The sequence below is a fragment of the Psammomys obesus genome, unplaced genomic scaffold, assembly GCF_907164565.1.
Source record: "Psammomys obesus unplaced genomic scaffold, mPsaObe1.curated_primary_1811, whole genome shotgun sequence".
In the NCBI taxonomy this organism is placed as follows: Eukaryota; Metazoa; Chordata; class Mammalia; order Rodentia; family Muridae; genus Psammomys; species Psammomys obesus.
This window is the reverse complement of record NW_026585643.1, coordinates 6,633,615-6,653,417: the sequence shown is the minus strand read 5'-3', so window position 1 is coordinate 6,653,417 and position 19,803 is coordinate 6,633,615. Positions and strand designations below refer to the sequence as shown.

The following is a 19,803-nucleotide window of genomic DNA, read 5'->3' as shown; positions in this document are numbered from 1 at the left end:
TGCCAGATTGATTTCCAAAGTAGTTGTATAAGTTTGCGCTCCCACCAGCAATGCAGGAGGGTTCCCCTTTCTCTACATCCTCTCCAGCATGTGTTGTTCCTTGAGTTTTTGATCTCAGCCATTCTGATAGGTGTTAGATGGAATCCCAGAGTTGCTCTGATTTGCATTTCCCTGATGAGTAAGGATGTTGAACATTTCTTTAAGTGTTTTTCTGCCATTCTATGTTCCTCTGTGGAAAAGAATTCTGTTTAGCTCTACACCCGCTTTTTAATTGGATTATTTGGTTTGTTGGTGTCTAATTTCTTGAGTTCTTTATTCATTCTAGATATTAGCCCTCTATTGGATATAGGGTTGGTGAAGAACTTTTCCTAGACTGTAGGCTGTCAATTTGTTCTGTTGACAGTGTTCTTTGCTTTATGGAGGCTTTTCAGTTTCCATTTATTAACTGTAGATCTTAGAGCCTGAGCTGTTGGTGTTCTGTTCAGGAAATTGTTTCCTGTGCCAATGAGTTCAAGGCTCTTCCCCACTTTTTCTTCCAACAGATTTAGTGTGTCTAGTTTTATATTGAGGTATTTGATCCACTTGGATTTTAATATTGTGCAGGGTGACAGATATGGGTCTACTTGCATTTTTCTACATGTGGACTTCCAGTTAGACCAGCACCATTTGTTGAAGATGATATCTTTTTTCCATTGTACAATTTTGGCATCTTTGTAAAAAATCAGGTGTCCATAGCTGTGTGGGTTTACTTCTGGGTCTTCTATTTGATTCCATTGATTCACCAGTCTGTTTCTATGCCAGTACCATGTTTCTTCAGAGACTTGAAGTTTTTTTCATACAAGTCTTTGACTTGCTTGGTTACACAGTTATACCAAGATACTTTATGCCTTTTGTGGCTATTGTGAAGGGTGTTATTTGCCTAATTTCTTTCTCAGCTCATTTGTCTTTCGTATATAGGAAGGCTACTGGTTTGAGTTAATTTTGTATCCATAACTTTGCTGAAGGTGTTTACCAGCTGTAGGAGTTGCCTGATAGAATTTTTGGGGTAACTCATGCATACTATTATATCCTCTGCAAAGAGTGATACTTTCACTTCTTCCTTTCCGATTTGAATCCCTTTGATCTTCTTTAATTGTCTTATTGCTCTAGCAAGGATGTTAAGAACTATGCTGAAGAGATATGGAGAGAATGGGCAGCCTTGTCTTGTCTCTGATTTCAGTGGGACTGATTTAAATTTATTTCTGTTTAGTTTGATATTGGCTATAGACTTGCTGTATATTGCCTTTACTATGTTTAAGTAAGTGCCTTGTATCCCTGATCTCTCCAGGACTTTAAACATGAACGAGTGTTGGATTTTATCAAATGCTTTTTCAGCATCTAAGGAGATGATCATGTTTTTTGTTTTTGTTTTTGTTTTCCTTTTGGTTTGTTTATATGGTGGATTGCATTGATGGATTTCCATATATTGAACCACCCTGCATATCTGGGGTGAAACCTACTTGGTCATAGTGGATGATATCTTTGTTGTGCTCTTGGATTTGATTTGAGAGTATTTTTGCATCAATATTCATAAGGGAGACTGGCCTGAAATTCTCTTTCTTTGTTGGGTCTTTGTGAGGTTTAGGTATCAAGGTGACTATGGCTTCATAGTTTGGTAATGTTCCTTCTGTTTCTGTTTTGGGAATAGTTTGAAGAGTGTTGGTGTTAGCTCTTCTTTGAAGGTCTGTGCTGAAACCATTTGACTCTGAGCTTTTTTTTTTTTTTTTCGATGGGATGCTTTTATATTTCCTTATGGAATATAGAACTATTTAATTCATTTACTTGATCTTGATTCAACTTTGGTAAGTGGAATCTTTCAAGAAAATTGTCTATTTCACTTAGATTTTCAAATTTTGTGGCATATAAACTTTTGAAGTAAGACCTAATTATTCTTTGGATTTCCTCAGTGTCTGTTGTTATGTTTACCTTTTCATTTCTGATTTTGTTGATTTAGATGGTGTCTCTCTACCATTTAGTTACTTTGGCTAAGGGTTTATCTAGCTTGTTGATTTTCTCAAAGAACCAGCTCTTTCTTGGTTTCATTGATTCTTTTAATTGTTCTTTTTGTACAAGAGCATATAGAACACCAAACGGGAACACCAGAAAAGAACTCCTTCCCCCAGGATGCATAATAATCAAAACACTAAATATACAGAATAAAGAAAGAATAGCAAAAGTTACAAGGAAAAAAGACCAAGTAACATATATAACAACAGGCCCATTCAAGTAATACCTGACTTTCCAATGAAACAGTGGTTCTTTATCTCTTTGGAACCCCCTTGCAGGGTTTCAAATGGACCTTTCCAGGGATCACCTAAGACCACTGGAAACACAGATGTTTACATTACAGTTCATAACAGTAGCAAAATTACAGTTATGGAGTAGCAACAAAAATAATTTTATAGTTCGGGCTCACTACAACATGAGTAACTGTATGCTTAACTGTTGTAGCATTAGGAAGGTTCAAACTCACCAATGGAGACATTGAAAGCCAGAAGGTCCTGGAAAGATGTTCTACAAACTCTAAGAGACCACAGATAACAGCTTAGGCTACTATGCCCAGCAAAACTATCATTACAATAGACAAAGAAAAATATTCCACAATAAATCCAAATTTAGGCAATTTCTACCTATTAATCCAGTTCTATAGAAGACATTAGAAGGAAAACTTCAGTCTGAAGAAAAGATTAATCATATTTAAAAAGACACAAACAATTCCAGGACAGTTAGTCAAGAGAGGGAGACTAATAAACATGAACAAAATAACAGAAATCAATACCATTGCTCATTGGTAACTATCAATATTAATGATCTCAATTACCTAATAAAAAGACACAGATCCATTTTTCTGCTGTATCTGAGACACACTCCTCATCATCAAGGATAGGTATCACCTCAGGGTAAAAGGTTGGAAAAAGTATTTTAAGCAAATAGACCCAAGAAGCAGGTAGGTATAGCTATTTAAATAGCGGACATAATAGACTTCAAACCAAAACTAATTAGAAGAGAAAGGAAAGGAAACTATATACTTATTGTTGGCAATTCAGGCCAACTCAAGCTACAGGGAAAGCCTTCCCTGCCATAAACTCCCTCTGTAAACTTTGTATACTTTGTAGGAACGTATCCAGGACCCGGCCTGAGGAGCTTCAGCAGCCAGGCTGGGTTGCTTCAAGTTTTGCATCTGGGCTCCCCTACAACTTTTCCTGGGTGGCCCCTCTTCAAGCTACCCTACCTTCTGTCTCCTGTGGTCCTTGAAAGGGGTGCTTGGATCTTCAGGCTGTGCTACTGGTCTCTCTACACCTCTGGACAGCAACACCTCAGGACTCCAGAGTGATTGAGGCTAAATCTTCAAAGCCCTGGTACCTGAGATCAGATGCCTGGAGAAATCACCAATCTCCGAGCAGGAAAACCCACCAATCCCTAAGCTCTTCCAAGCTCAGGACTTGAAATCCCACCAATCATTACCCTGGAAATTTCCAACCTAGAAAGCTCCACCCCCTAAAAAATTTTTATATAAAGGCTGTGTCTGCTTAGTTCCCTGCTGTGTTCTCCTGGGAACAGAGGCAGCCACTCCTGAATTTGTTCCTCTCCTGGATTCGTCCCTCCAATAAATCTCTTAAGAGACTTGCTGCCTGGTTTGACTCTCTCATCGAAAGAAGCCCAGAAGCCCAGAAAAGATGTGAAGAAGGATCAGGGCTGAGGATCCTCAGCTCCTCAGCTCAGCTGGGGATGCCCTCCCCTGGGAGCTGCAACGCCTCTGCTAAGGAGGCTTCCTCTCAGAGCTGTGTGGTTCCTGGGCTCCCATGTCTTAGCATACCATTCCCTTGAGACACTGCTCCCCTAAGAGCTGTGTGGTTCTCAGGCTTCAGAGTTGTGGTTCCTGGACACTTTCCCATAAAATCTACCAAGAGGATATCTTAATTCTAAACATTTATGCACTAAACACAGGGCACCCGAGTTTATAAAAGAAACATTACTATAGCTACAATCACTGACTGACCCTCACAAACTGATAGTGACTTCAGTTTCCCACTCTCACCAACAGACAGGTCATCCAGACAAAAACTAAACAGAGAAATGCTGGAGCTAAATAATGTCATGAGTTTAATGAGCTTAACCAATATCTACAGAATATTCTACCCAAAAACTAAAGAATATGCTTTCTTCTCAGTGGCCTGTGGAACTTTTTCTGAAATTGACCACATATTAGGACACAAAGCAATTCTCAACAGATATTAAAAGGAAAAAAAGAAAAGAAGGAAGGAAAAAGAAGGAAGGAAGAAAGGGAGGAAGGAAGGAAAAAGGAAGGGCATTGCATCCTATCACAGTGGCCACAGTCAATAACACACATGACAGCAGCTACTGGAGGGGGAATGTGAGGAAAGGGGAACACTTGTTGGTTGGTGATGGAATTGCAAACTGGTACGGTCCCTATGGAAATCAGTGTGGAGGTTTCTCAAAAGGTTGAGAATCGATCTACCACAAGATCTAGCTATACTACTTTTAGGCATATACCCAAAGGATACCATAAGGGTACTGACTTACCCATATTTGTTGTTGCTGTATTCATAATAGCTAGAATTTGAAACAGTCTAGATTATCAACAACTGGAAAATAGATACAGAAAATGTAGCACATTTGCACAATATAGTAACATTTAGCTGTTAAGATAAATGAAATTATGAAACCTGCGGACATATAGAAACAATCATCCTGAGGTAACCAAGACTCAAAAAGGCAAATATCACATGTTTTGTCTTATATGTGGATATTAGCTTTCAAGTTTTGGATATGTGTACGACAGTCGAATAACCAAAGCAGTTAGGTACCTGCTAAGGAACCAGTGGGGAGGAGAGGACTTTCCATGAAAAGAAAATTAAAAGTACAGCTTTATAAAGAGAAAAAGGAGAACCTAATACAGGAAGATTAAATGGGGAGGAGGATGGAAGGTCAGGGTAAAAGAGGATTATGGGGAGGGACAACTAACACCAAAAGTCTTTTGAAAAGCAAAATGGAAACCAACTACCATAGAAGCTCCTAAAATATAGATATATATGAAAAAAATTTAAATGGAGTCACCATATAATGGGGGAGACGATCTACGTCTCCCCAACTAGATATCTTATGCCATCAATGAAAACCTCCTGTGCCAGGAATTACATCAGGGTTACATCTTGCTGAGTCAAGGGGTCAAAGGGGTCCCACAAACCTTCCCACCAAATATCACAGACTATTGCCAAGGCTATTGGTTACTCTCTATAACCTGATAGTACGGCCTATTACTGAAGATCTAGTTTCTTTAGGTCATCAAATATGGAGAAATTAAGCTGGTGACCTATTAGAAGCTTTACCCCTACAGACTAGTATTCATGATGCCAGAAAGTACTTTTTACACCACTGGAAGAGAAAAATAATATCAATACCATCCAGCTACAAGCCCTGTGACCTACAAGAGAGACCTGACTGCAAGATAAACTGATGCAATAATGGCATAAATGTTACGTTACGTTATGTTACGTTATGTTACGTTACCAACTGCTTTCTGATTAGATTTAAGGCCCACTTCACAAGATGAAACCCATTCCTGATATTGCTGAAATGGCCAAATCCTAAGACTAGATAGGTTATGGGCCAAGGGGAACCACCTAGTATTATTATTCTGTTCAAGGAACATGACAATAAAATTACTTCTACTGATATATTTCTATATACATAGATTAGAGCATCACTCAAGCCTTATCAATGAAGCTGCTTCTTGCAGTAGGTGGTAATTATCAAAGAGATCCACAAGTGGGACAATGTGTGGCGACTAAGAGACTTTGGAGTACTAAATCCTAAATATCGTCAACAAACTCCTCCGCTAAAGACTCAGGAATCTGTGTGGAAGAGGAGGTGGAAAGACTGTAAAATCCAGGGGTGGATTACTAGATTACTCCAGGGAAAACAGCATGTTCCAGACACAGCAGGACTGATATACATATGACCTCACAGGGACTGTGACAGCATGGCAAAGGCCTATTCTGGTTCAAACTAGACAAAATCCCAGCACTGAGGAAGGGAAGTAGACAAAGAGTCCCATCCCTATCTAAGAATCTATTTGTAATTGATACATGATGGGAAGGGAAAAATCAGTTTTCTCCAAGTGTCACTGGGTATATGAACTATACTCCAGGGCAGTTCTCACACCCAGGAATAGTTGACAAATACAAAGTGGAATCTGTGTTTTTTGTGCACTTTCTGCTTCATTTTGTTGTTTTTGTCTTATTGGTTTAAAAAAATTGTCAGTTTTGATCTTTTGTGTGTATGAGAGAAAGAGAGACAGAGTGAGAACATGAAGTTGGGCGGATATGGAGGCAGGCAAGATTTGGGAGGAGAAAGAATGTGATCAAGATATATGAAATTAAATTAAATTAAAAAATCAACTAACTAACCAACTTCTGGTTTAGTTGTTTTTCTACTGCTGTTACTAAAACACTAACCAAAAGCAACCTGGGGAGGAAAGGGTTTACTTCAGCTTATAGATTACATTCCATCATAGAGGGAAGACAGGGTAAAGGATCCAGGCAGAAACCCAAAGGCAGGAACTGAAGCAGTGACAATGGGGCAATGCTACTTACTGGCTTGATCCCCATGCTTGCTTAGCTTGGTTTCTTATACAACTCAGAATCACCCTGTACAGATAGGGCACTTCCCAGAGTGGGCTGGCCCCACCCACATCAATTATTAATCAAGAAAATGCTCCCCCCCTCCACAGGCCAGTCCAATGGAGGCAATTACTCAACTGAGGTTCCCTCTTTCCAGGTGACTATAATGATAGATTCAATAATAATAATAATAATAATAATAATAATAATAATAATAATAATAATAATAATAATAGTAACCAGCATGTCTCACCACAACCTCCAAAATCCACCACAACAAAACCAAAAATAGGATCAAGACTGGGAGAGATATCAAGGACAGGCTCTGGCTAATGTTCATGTTAGAAACTCTGGAGAAAGGTGGCTTTAGCCACAGGGCTTCTCTTCCCCTACACAGTCAAGCCTACAAAGAGCACTCAACAGTTTCTGCTGGGGTAACACAGGTGCTCACTCCCAGGCTGCTTCATCTGGTTGTGCAGTCAGCATAGAACACAAAGATAGTTTGCTTAGGAGGTTAATTAAGCACTAAAACTCCAATAACCACAGGCATTTCTTATTCTTGGTGCTCCAGTAGCAATGATTTAGAGACTCAAAAAGTAAAACCCCAATCACTTCCTGTGAGGACCTTTCACTTAGAAGGGCTACATGTTTGTGTATTTGAATCTTTGAAATATCAACTCTTTTAACTTTCCAACTTTGCATCTCAAATCCTGTGAGTTCAACGTCTCACTTTTCCCTTCCTAAATGTAAGGAAAGCCTACATGAGGATCTATTTCAATAGTGGGTGTGTTTGGTACTTAACCATACCACCTGTCCAAAGCAAGCTACAGGTTCTCTAAGCTGGCTCCCAGGGCAGGTATCCTCGGCCTCTCACCCTTCTGTGCTGCTTTATCTAACTGTCCAATTATCACAGAGCAAAGGTAGCTCCATAAGGGGGTCAGGTGGGGATGAGACCCAGGACTCCCTCTGGAGCCAACTGGCTGAGTAGACACATCTTTAAAGTTTACCATGGACTCTTGTATAGTTCTCATTGGACACTATACCCCTTACACAGGTTATTCTTAATTTTGTGTCCCATCCCTTCTAACAAGCACTTGGCTAGTAGTAAGTATTCAATAATAATCACTAATAATATACACTAAGTGGAAACAAAGGAAATATCAGGGTTTTCACTACATAAGATTACTAGTTGGGAACTATGAAAGTATTACAGTTTAATTCTTTATTGTATTTATTATGTGTGTGTGCAAGAGTGCACAAACACGCGCACATACAGGTCAGAGCATAATTTGTTGGAGTTGATTCTCTCCTTTATACCATGTGGGTTCCAGGGATTGAAACAGGTTATCAAGCTTGGTGACAAATATCTCTATATACTGAGCTATTTGCAGGCCCAAAAGTGACACAGTTTAATAAATACTGGACTGCTGTTCCAGCCTCAGGTTCCTGGGATGGTGGTGAGTACTTCTGGAGGCAACACAAACAAAAACTAGGAAGCACAGAGAGGAGGAGCTGAAGGCCAGAGGCTTCAGGACAACTTAAGCCACATTAGGATCGTGCTTTCTGTTGGCTTGGTTTTAATTAAGCTCTTACACTACTAACATGTACAGATTATTCCTTGCTGCTTAGATCATGCAGCAAAACTATCTCTGGGCTCTGTAGTATTTTCTATTAATACTATAATGTTCATTTCTTAAATTATCTCTACTAACATACTAGAAGGACTTGGTGGTTTTCCATTAAAAGAATTATAAAACGAAAGACTGATCAATTCTACCATGCCTTATAAAACACTGTCTATGTACAACATAATAAACATATGTGGCATTTAGGTGCTGACATCTACAAAGGAAAGAATACACACTATCTCTGAGGACCAGATGATAACATCTATTTAAGATCTCTACTTTTTGATATGACTCTGATCAAAAAGGGACAGGGCACAGAAAAGGGGCAATAGAGATCCTGACATGGTGTGTCGGCAGAAGGACTGAGCAGATGGAAGGAGGTCAAGGCCAGGCTGGTGCCTAACAGAGGAAGGCAGAGAACAGGCGAGCCTTAGCACCAGAGTGCTCCCAGCTGACCCAGGTATTGAGTTCCACAGGCTGCTTACATACCATGGGAAGTTTGGACCAATCACAGGCATTTTGTTTTGGACCAAACTCAAGTGTTGCCTCTCAGTACCATCATCATTCTTCTTTCCTTAACCATCAAGAAAAGAGCTCCTCCTCTAGCCTCGGTGGAAATGATTGCAGGGTTATCTAGATTCCATCTGGGTTTGTGATGACAAAATAGTTAGTGCAAACCTTCAAAACAGCCTGGCTGAGGCTGTCTTCAGAAGGTAGGACTCTGGCTGTGATCTTCTATGAAGTCCTCTCGAGGTGTCTGTGGACTGTTCATGGCTGGTGCTCCTGGCAGGGTAGTCCAGTTGACATTTTGACTCATAGTTCTTTTACTCTAGGCAGCAGGGCAGTAGATGAGAGTCTAACACCTGCTGCTTAGACTCAAACTGCCCAATTCCCTGACATATTTTTCTTATTTACAGAAAATGACCATCAGAAGGGGAACTTACAATACAAATGGCAAGAACCTTTTGTTACCACTAACAGCGACTTTTGATCAAATGTTAACACTGTAATAGTGCCCAGTGTGCCAGGGAGAGATGGTTCCCCCTTCGTCAGTGACAGCTTCCAAGGTTCAGTTTGTGGTTGCTTAGCCTGAGGACATCACAATAGCAGGAGTGAGTGGTGGAGGAGAGCTGTTTACTACGTGGTGCCAGAAAACAGGAAAAGCCAAGCCAGCATCCATGTTATCCTCCAAAGGAACCACTCTCTGTGGCCTGCTTCCTGCAGCTTCCCAAACAGCACCACCAATCAGGGACCACGCATGTAAACAGAAGCCTGTGGGGGACATTTCATACTCGAACCTTACAGTCACACATTTAATAGCTCTCTCCTGGAGGCTATAATGTCATGAAGCCCTATGATAGGGCTATAGACATGCTTAGGAACATGATGTCAGTTTAGGGCTCATAGAGCTCAGACTTTACTGAGGGCAGAGACTGTGATAAACCACGGTAAAGTTGGAAAACTGATATACATTAACATTATGTCAGAATAAACAAGGTAAGGAAGTTTAGAGATAGGAGAGGCTTCTCTCACTACAGGAAGAAGTACAGAGAGTCTCCATAAACCTCTGAAAAACCTACAACATGTCACCAGAAAGATTTACTTGCAGTAGCGGCTTTGCTTGACACGACAGTGTCAAAAAGCACCTTTTTGTCCTGTCCAGGCATGCAACAGCACTTGCACCCCCAGCACTCAGTAGGCAGGAGACTACTTTCAGGCCAACTTAGACTGCATCTTAAGACCTTGGTAAAAGCCGTGCATGGTGGCACACAATCTTAGTGCTAGAAAGGTAGAGGCAGGTGGATCTCTAGGAGTTTGAGCCCAGCCTGATCTACAAAGTGAGTCCAGGACAGCCAGGGTTATACAAAGAAACAAAACAAAAAAACACCACAAAACAACAACAAAAACAGACCTCAGTAAGAAACAAAACCACTATCACTAACACCATCTTACCCGTTCACATTTAATCTCTCTGTGCAAGGGGGTTTCCTAAGTACACTCCAGGGCAGGCACTCAGGAGCCCAGGCAGAGGGCCTCTGAGCATGTTCTGGCATCTGCTGAAGTTGGGCCTCTATCCCCAGGGGCACAGATGCTGGCTCAGACAGGCAGAACTTGTCATATGCTAATGCTTATCTCTTCTTGAAAATTCCACTTGATTAAAAAATTAAAAAGCAAACAGACATTTAAAAATAAACACTAACCATCCAAAGGCACTAACCATGCCTCCTGAGCATGCCAGCTTCCTGCCACAATGCACTATTTGGGGATTAATCAGGCTGCATGATTAAAAGTTAACTGCATGTTTTAAAAACTGGAAATAGTAACTACTAATTTTCAGTGCTAAAGAATACGTAAAATGCCTTTCTTAAATAGCCACATATACATTTTGACAACAGGGCAAATCAATCAAGCTGGTGTTGAATTGGGAGTGTTTATTTGGCTTTCTAACTTAGACATCAGCTGCACTTCTGCTGACAGACAGGGCTTACAGCTCCTTGACTGCCATCATGTTCGTCTTGTACAAACTACACCAGCAGCAAAGCCACACAGTAAGCACATCTGGTTATGTTATTAGGTTAGTAACTTTTACAAAAACAAAACAGTACAAAAAAACACTGGCACCAATGTTCAATACCTGGATGAAGCATTGTTAAGACATCAGACTTTTAAGGTAGACTAAACATTTTGCACCAATGTGAGTAAATGTGTCGTCTTGTCAACAGGCACTGTGTAACTGGAAAAAGCAACAGTAACAACAACAACAGTTTCCCACTGCCAGCACTGTTTGGGCAGAAGGGCTTCTGTGCCAATTCCACCTGGGTTCCTTTAGCAACACAGGGGTTGAATCCTCTGGCTTAGCTCTTCTTGCTCTGACTCCACTCTGTGACTGAACCATAGCACATCAGACCTAGCTCTGGCTCCTTTGTCCCCAGAGTGGCATCAACAGTTTACAGTCTGCTGCCCACTGCATCCCACAGTTCTCAGTTGCAATAACAATCTGATGATCTCTCCAGGGTTAAAGCCATGAGAGCCAGGGCATCTCATCCCAATGATGAGTCTATTTCATGACTATTTTTTAGTTTATTTCATTCCCTCCAAACGCCCATTCTCTTGGCCCTGGGCACCTATAGGTCTGACAACAGCCAGGGGTTAATTTAACTTGACCTTTACCACTGCTTAGGCATCTGTCCCTGACAGCGAGGGAGCCTATCAGAAGTAAGTAAGGTAAGGTACCACTTAAGTTAGTAAGTAAGGTACCACTGTCTGTGGTACCTCAGAGTCCTCAAACAAAGGCCAAAGTCTCTGCAGCATCTGCAGAGCCCTGCACCACCTGACTTCTCCTCTTCCCAGCTATTTTTGTATCACATTAATCTCACCTATGTGCCTTTACCTGGAACCTGTCACAGCAGGAATGGCTGCCAGGAAGAAAAAAAAAAAAGTGGCTGTCATATCACAGCCTCAGTCTAACCACAAGTAGACAATCAGTATTTACTCAAATCCAGTGATGCACAGAGCCCCCAGATGTTCCAGGGCTGCCCCGTTCTCTGGTGGCCTGTACCTTATGCTGTGATGGAATATTTGTTACAGCTGAAAGGCCAACACAGAGGATGACTGATGGGATGTTAGCCTTATTCTCATCACCTCAGTTTTTAATCTAGTCCCAAGCCCCAACCTGGGCACCCTACAGTGGTCTTGTCTCTGCAGGCTCCTATGTCCCTCCTTATCTATGACCTTAACAGTTTTGCTAAGTGCTGCTTAAGCATGAGGTACAATGATTTCACAATCTGAGTTATCTGATCTACTCATGATCAAATTAAGAATGAAATCTGGGGACAGAAGATCATGGGGGCAGCAGACCTCTCCTCATCAGGGACACAGTATCCTCACAACTTGTCACTACCAGCTGTTCCTTACTATCTGGATGAAACGCTATCTGCCAAACTCATAAGAAAGGTTCTACCTGTTTCTCTTCCACAATATTTTGGTGGGGCATGAGTGGGTTCACCAAACTTGGAGGAGGGGTGGGTAGGTAGCATTTACTGAGAAAGAAGCTACATAGTTGATGAAAATTCCTCTCCATGGGAAATTTGTCTGCTCTGTAAATTCCTTCCATTGTTGGTGTCAGCGTGAATAAACAGATCCATATTTGGAGCTTCTGGTCTTATTTCAGCATGGTGCTATTGATCTAGATGCTCAGATTCCTGGTTTTGGCCACTGGGAGCTCTGTCAGCAGGCTCACTGTCACACTTGACACTCATGAGCATGCTTTTGGGCATATTCATTTTGTGGCACCAAAAGATGTTCCTGGATCATTTCCAAAGTCTTCCCTGTTCTGGGCCTAGAATCAGACATTTCCTCAAAGAGGCCTGGTTCTATTTCAGGGAGGATGGTGTAAACCTGTGTCTGTGTGGATGCCAGAAACTCGTCTTTGGGTGGATGGTGGGACCTAGTGTCTGGGAGGATAGTGTGAAAATATATCTGGGAGGATAGTATGAACGTGTGTAGATGGTGTGAACCAACGTCTGGGTAGATGCTGTGACCTCGTGTCTGGGTGGATGACGTGAACCAGTATCTGGGTGCTGGAGTCTTCTATGCCTGGTACTAAGAAGGCTTTTAAAGAAGAGTAAATATCTGAGTTGATTGCTTTTTTTTAATCTCCCTGGGGTGACCTTTGGGAATGCAACCCATAATCCTTTGATTTATTTTTGTGAACATAAATAATATCTAAAGAACTAGAAGAGATGTTTCAGAATAATTATGCAAAGTGAATGCATTTTTGCCCCAATAACGATTTGTAGAGATGCTAAATAGCAAATGATTTTAATCAGCTTAAGGTCAGGCCTTGCGGGCTTCGAGACATTAGTTCTGTGAGTCACTTGGAAAGGGAGTTTCAGTTTTCTGAGAACTGACTCAGAATTTATCTCCTATTTTCCCTCTTACCTGATCTTTGGAACTCTGTCAGTTATCTCTCTGCAAACTGCTCTTGGTCATGGAGACAAACTGAGCTTGTTTGGAGAAGGGGCTGCAGCCAGAGCACAGGGGTTTGTAGGGACCAAGGGCTTTGGCTGAGGCCTTTCCTCTAGGGTCACTGTGGTTAGTCACTGCTGCTACGTGGTAATGAAGTGGGAGGATCTGGCACAGAGTGGAAGGTGCTCAGGGGTAGCCAGCAGGAGGGCCAGATGGGATTTTGAATGGGAATGGCTGGGTTGCAACATGGAAAAAAGCAGACAACACAGTCTTGAGGAAACAGGAGCCCTCCAGGCTCATGTCACACCCCATGATCTACACATCAATCTTGGGTCAGAATTCCTGCAAGGGAGGTAGCAGTGGAAGGCGTGGACCTTGGCTACATTTCCTTATTTATAGAAACAGAGACCCTGTTCTAGGGAACTAAGGGAGGTGACACATGCTTAGTAATTAGTAAACACTGTGGAAAAGCAAGTAAAATCTAAACCCCCACACTCAGCAAGCGCACGGAGAACACACGCACAGGACAAACTCTGAAAGGAGGACAGCTGTGGGCCAGCATGAGGGCTCCTGCTCACTCACCAACTGCTTATACAGTCCCTACCTCCAACACTCATGACCTCTCTTCTTGCGGCTGGGGAGACAGTTGGGTTTCCCAGGAAGGTCAGAATATCCCTGGCCGGATACTCACCAGCTCAGGGCTCTTGATCTTTTTAGAAAACAATACATAGTCTAAAACCATAGTAAGAAAACTGGATTCTGGTTCATGCTCACCACAGGACAACTTAAGAAAAACATTCCAGTATGGAGCTGAGAGAACATCAATGTGAATGAAAATGCCTTATCTTCATGTCTTATCTTAGGCAAAAGTACTCGGAAACGTGACACTTAATGGAAGCCCAGAAACTCCACATGATTTAGGACGCACAGCCAGAACCTTCCCTCACACTACACAGACATGGCTTTACCTAGAATGGTGATCAGACTTCAGCCAGGCTTTGCCATTCCATGTTCATTTCGGGGCTTCGGCATTAAATACAGTGCTTTAAAAATGTTTCTCTACATGATCTATGAATGCATTTAACAATTCACGAGGCCCAGCCATCTGGGAAGCGCTGACTCATTGCCACGTGCATGTGTGCCATGCACACCCACTCCACAGGACAGCAGAAGGGAAGGTCTTTTCAAGTCAAATTTAATTTTGTCTTAGTGAGGGAGACTGACTTTGCCAAGGAACAGTGGCAGAGCTAGGAAGTAAAAATACAATTCTCTTGTGCTACACTTTCTTCAACAGTGAGGGAACACTGTTTTCACTGTGGTGCAGCACGGTTGAGGGTTGAGAAGGCCCAGTCCCCAGACAGCCTGGCATCTCCCGTGAGAACTACTGGGTGATATGCCGATGCCTGGCAGCTGCGGCAAATGACGCATAAAAGAGGCAGCACTGTGGACTGACTCTCTGGGGCTCCCTTAGGTGGGGTGCTGGCCACTGAGGCTTGTCTGTCTCCAGAAACTGCAAATGCTGGGGACTGGGTGGGTAAGCGGATGTGTGAGAAAGAAGGAGCGCAAGTGCACCTGCTTTTTAAGAGCAGGGTTCACTACTGAGGGTTCAAGACCCTCTCTGAGCTCTCTGAAGTACTCTTGAATCTCTCTCTGAGCACCATGTAGAGGCATGAGGCCCCTGAGAAATGTAAAGGCCAGGTTTGGTCAGAAGTATGAAGTCTGGAGCCAAGTTTGCTATTTGTCATCTGCTATCTAATTCTTCGTATTTAAAAGCAGTTAAAGCCAGGCACGGTGGTGCACATCTGTAATCCCAGCACTCTGGGAGATCCACAGAGGCAGGTGGATCTCTGTGAATTTGAGGCCAGCTTGGTCTACAAAGTGAATCCAGGACAGCCAAGGCTACACAGAGAAACCCTGTCTTGAAAACAACAACAACAAAACCCAAAAAACAAAACAAGAACAAAAAATCAGCTAAATACATAAAATACCCATGAAAATGGAACTTTTCATTGGTGAGTAAAGCCAACTAGATCAAATATGCCTTGGGAGATAAGGTGGTCCCTAATTTTCTTATGGCTGGAAGGTAAAGGAACCACATACAGCAGGCTCAATTCCTGATGACCCTTAGTGCAGCTGCAGCTGAGGCAAAACAAATAAACAGTACCACCCCTGACCCAGGCAGTGACTCTGCAAGGGACCGCTCTCTGCTGGTACCCAGAAACCCCCAACCTACCCCAAAAAGCTTATGAGCTTCGGCACTTCTCAGAGCTTATCTTGGCTATTATAACCCTGACACTGAGAGTTCAAAACAGTTTCACTTAAACCCCAGCTGGTCACCCGTTTTAAATTGTCTTGTCCTATGCAAAGCTTGTCTCTCAATCCTAACTTGATATCAAAGCACCTCTCATTTGCACTCTGCCTAACTGCCCACTGCATTCTTAGAGAAAGGTGGGACAAGAGCCACGTGGAAGAAAGAAGATGGTGTCCACCAAGTGCTTCACTTGTATATATTACAAAGCTCAGCAACCCTCCCAGTTAAGGCCAGGAGTGCCCCGAAGTCAAAGCTAAATGACATCCTGGTTTTGGGTGCAGGCCAGGAGCATTCAGGAAAGTAAGAAGTCCTTGTGGGTCTTGTCTCATAAACCGAACTCTTGAGTGACAACAGATGTGTGACTTCCCTGCAGATCCACCATTTATGCAATAAGTCTTAAGAATCAATGGTAGTATCTGATGGAAAAACAGGAAAAGAAATATTTAAATAGTGTACAAGCAAAGTAGGTCTATTGGAGGTTCTAACTAGAATCTGAATGCTACAGCTGTAGTCTCCACCACTTTTTTCTCTCGTGAGAATGGGAATTTGAGTGCAAAATAAATTGATTTTAGCCCAAAGATGTTTCAGATAAAGCACAGAATTTGTACAAGGATGATGTACCATATTTAGAGGCAGACTGGAGAGTCAAAGCAGTCAAGAGAACCATGAGGAGAACACAGTTCTGACTTGTATTGAATAGCGTAGACACTATTATTCACATGAGGACAGCATTTAAAACCCAGACAAGCAACAGAATCTATTACAGTCTCTCCACTGACCGGAGCTGTACATACACTATGTACAGGACTGTGCATACACTACTAGTATGCAATCCATTTCCCTTCTGCCTGGAGCCTGTTTCTCAGGCTCCTTTATGAAAAGCTTGGTCTTTGCTGAAGTACGAGGTTTGAATTCTGGCTCTTCTTTTCACTGCTCCAAAGAGGAGCAGGGAACTAGGCCTGCTTCATCACCTATAAAATGCAGATAATGACAGTTCCTTTTTCAAAAGACTATTAAGGAGATTAAATTAACTACCATGTGAGAACCCTTTAAAACAGTTCTAGTCAGGCATGGGGTAGTGCATGCCTACAGTACCAGCTACTCAGCAGGCTGAAGGAGGGGGACTAGTCAGGGTAATGTAGGCAGACCCTATTGCAAGGAAAAAGTCACACAGGAACATTTCTAGATGTAGCAAAGACCAAGAAGCATCAAGGGAAGCAAGGAGGACACTGAGGCAAGATCAGCACATGCTCTTCATTAAAAACAAAAGGCAATCTGGAGTTGTTTGCTGATGCACAATAACACAGTATCACCAGGCATCGAACAGAGGAGGCCAGAGGAGCACCTCAAGTCCCTAACCAAGCCAGCCAGGCTGTTCAAATGAATGAAGGCTCACATGAGCAGGATCTGCCTTAGCATCTTTCAGTCCTCTACCCCTGGGGCTTGCAAGCAGGCCTGGCACACATTACTACTCATACACTTGAAGAGCACGGGAAGAATCAAAGGCAAGATCTGGCCTCACATTCAACAGAAGTAGGAAAGAAGACCCTTTAAACAGTTACTACCAGGACCTACTCAATGACGACGATGAAACAGAACACGCCCAATACTGGGAGTCATTTCCTAGGGCAATTTCATTAAATAGTCAAACGGCTTAGCTATAATTATCAATGTATTGAGAGTATCTATTAAGAAGTACATCTTGCTATAAATATTTGTGAGAACATTCCATGAAAACTCATGATGGTCACTGCCATTATAATTAAAATTTCCATAAATTAACGTCAATTTTATAGGAAAACAAAAATTTTGATATTATAAAAAGATGCTTTAATTAGGTTCTAATTTTTCAACAGACCAAATCTCGAACCTTAAGCTTTGGATTTCTCAGGGGAAAAAAAAAAAAAAAGAGAAAAGAAAAAGAGAGACAGACAGAGAAAAATGTATGAATTCTTTAGAATAAAACAACAAGAGCAAAACCCAAACAAAACTGAACCCTCCACTGTGAGCTGTTAATGGCTAAAAGCACATTTCCTGGGACTTGTGGCAAGTCAACTACGTTCTATTAGAGTATTACCAACATTCTGAAAGCTGATGCCGTGTCACACAACCCATAAAGATTGGAAACAAACCCTCCACTCCCAGAGGAGATGGCAGCATGGGCTGTGCTTTACCTTGAACCATGAGCATGGGTTTCTTGCCCCCACCGTGGGCTAACATCTCTCTGCGGTAGCGCTCCCCGGCGGCCCTGGAGAAGAGAATCTGTTATCCACATGGCTCATATAGTCTGTGTGGCACCATCCATGTGCTGTGAACCCTGCGGACATCTCATACTAAAAACAAGGTATTTAGGTACTATTTTTGGTATGGTGCTGGCAACTGAACCCAGGGCTCTGACTGAACACACTAGGTGAGTATTCTACCACTAAGCTACACACCCAATCCTGAGTTAAACAAATTGTGGTATTATTTTCATTTTACTAACTTGATTTTTTTTTTTTTTTTTTGTTAGATAGGTAATTCTGCCTCTAACTGGACTTGTACGTGTGTGTTCATGAGTACATGTACGTGGCATGTGCAAGTGTGTGTTTGCATGTAGAGGTCAGAAGTCAACATCAGGTGACTTCCCCAACTGCTCTTCACCTTATTTCCCGAGAGTGTCTCACGGACTCTCGTGTGCCCTGATTCGGCTAGGCTGGATGGCCAGTGAGCTCTAGGGATGCGCCTATATACCTTCCTGGTGCTGGGACGTCAGGCCTATGTTGCTGTAGCTGGCTTTTCACCTGGGTGCTGGGACCTGGACTTCTAGATAGGATTATATCTTCTTTCATTTTGTTTTGGTTTTTGAGACAGGGTTTCTCTGTGTAGCCCTGGCTGCCCCAAAACTCACTCTGTAAACCAGGCTGGACTGGAACTTACAGAGATCCACCTGGCTCTCCTCCCAAGCATCATGAACACTAAGGTAAAGCAGGAAACACGTGGCAGGGCATTCTCAGAGCAAGGTGTGACAAGGCTTTGGCCAGCCTTCTGTCTTGGGTGTGGTGGAGAGGAAGCAGTGTGCTATGACAAGCCTCTGCTCTGGTGTCCAGAGCCCCATGGAACCTCACAGTCTGGCTCTTGGTTAGAAGCATCCTTTAGTGCAGACCTGTAAGCCTAACTCTGTAGGCTGAGGAGAAAGAGTCATGAGTTCCAGGGCAGCCTGTACTAACTGTCTCAAAAACAAACAAACAACAACAAACCTCTGACAGCAGTTAGGAATTTCCTAGTCCAGAGAGTACTTTTATAAGCTAATATTTACATGATCATAAAAGTACAGCAGCTATGTGTCTAGACAAGAATTCACATATGACCAACACAGAAATATTTAGAGATATGTTTTTATTAGCATGTGGTTTTCAGAGAATGTGTAGTTTCTTCGAACAAGATGATATTTTGTCCATTTTATAGACATCTTTAGTAAAAAGCTGCCAGCCTCGAAGCTATTTACTGTAGTCAAGTTTGGCTATAGACCCTTTGGAAATTATTAGTCTGTAAAACAGACCAAGTCTGCAGTATGAAAAGGAGACACAATTTGGGTACCAAGCTATTAAAAAAAAAAAAAAAAGAAGTAAAAAGTTCTATGACGTCAGATCAAAATTCGAAAGATTCTGCAACTGAATGTTATTATTAACCTCTGAGATTATCTGAATCTGTGAAACTATAGGAAAAGCAGGGAGTGTGCAGAGGCAAGTGTGTAGAGGGAGTGTGCAGGGGAAGGAGGTGGGGTGGGAGATCCACAGGATCTCTTAGTCCATGTGCTGTCAGCCCCCACCCCCACCTGAGCCTTAGAGTGCTTGTACGGAAAGCCAGCTCTGCCCAGCTGTTGGAAGGCTAGCTGTGGCTGAGAGGCTGTGTTAAAAGCAAAGCTGCATGGCAGATAGCCATCTCTGGGAAGTGCCTGAGAAGTGTCAGAGATATCTCACTTGGTTGGTGAGGAGATAAAGTGCTCTAAGCCACTATGACATCAGGCTGTAATTACTAGTTTGCTTTCAAAGGCAACTCCTTCTAAGGTATGTGGTGGGGGTGGGGGATAGGTTTATAGCCACAGGGCCTTTGAGCTCCTATTGTTACAAGGGCCTGTGAGGACACCAGGAGGAACTGAAGCAGAGACCTGTGGTTGGAAATCAGGCCACAGCCCTCACCTGCCTCTTCTACAGCTAGGTCTGGCTGTGTT

At 42.4% G+C, this 19,803-nt stretch overlaps 1 protein-coding gene across 1 annotated transcript in view; it reads right to left on the bottom strand.

Moving 5' to 3' along the window:
* Positions 1-19,803, bottom strand: part of Mipep (mitochondrial intermediate peptidase) — a 125,874-nt gene that overhangs the window by 13,364 nt on the left and 92,707 nt on the right. Inside the window, exon 18 of the mRNA XM_055617350.1 lies at positions 17,765-17,838. Within this exon, the coding sequence (XP_055473325.1) occupies positions 17,765-17,838 (74 nt within the window). The remainder of the gene's footprint in view (positions 1-17,764; positions 17,839-19,803) is intronic.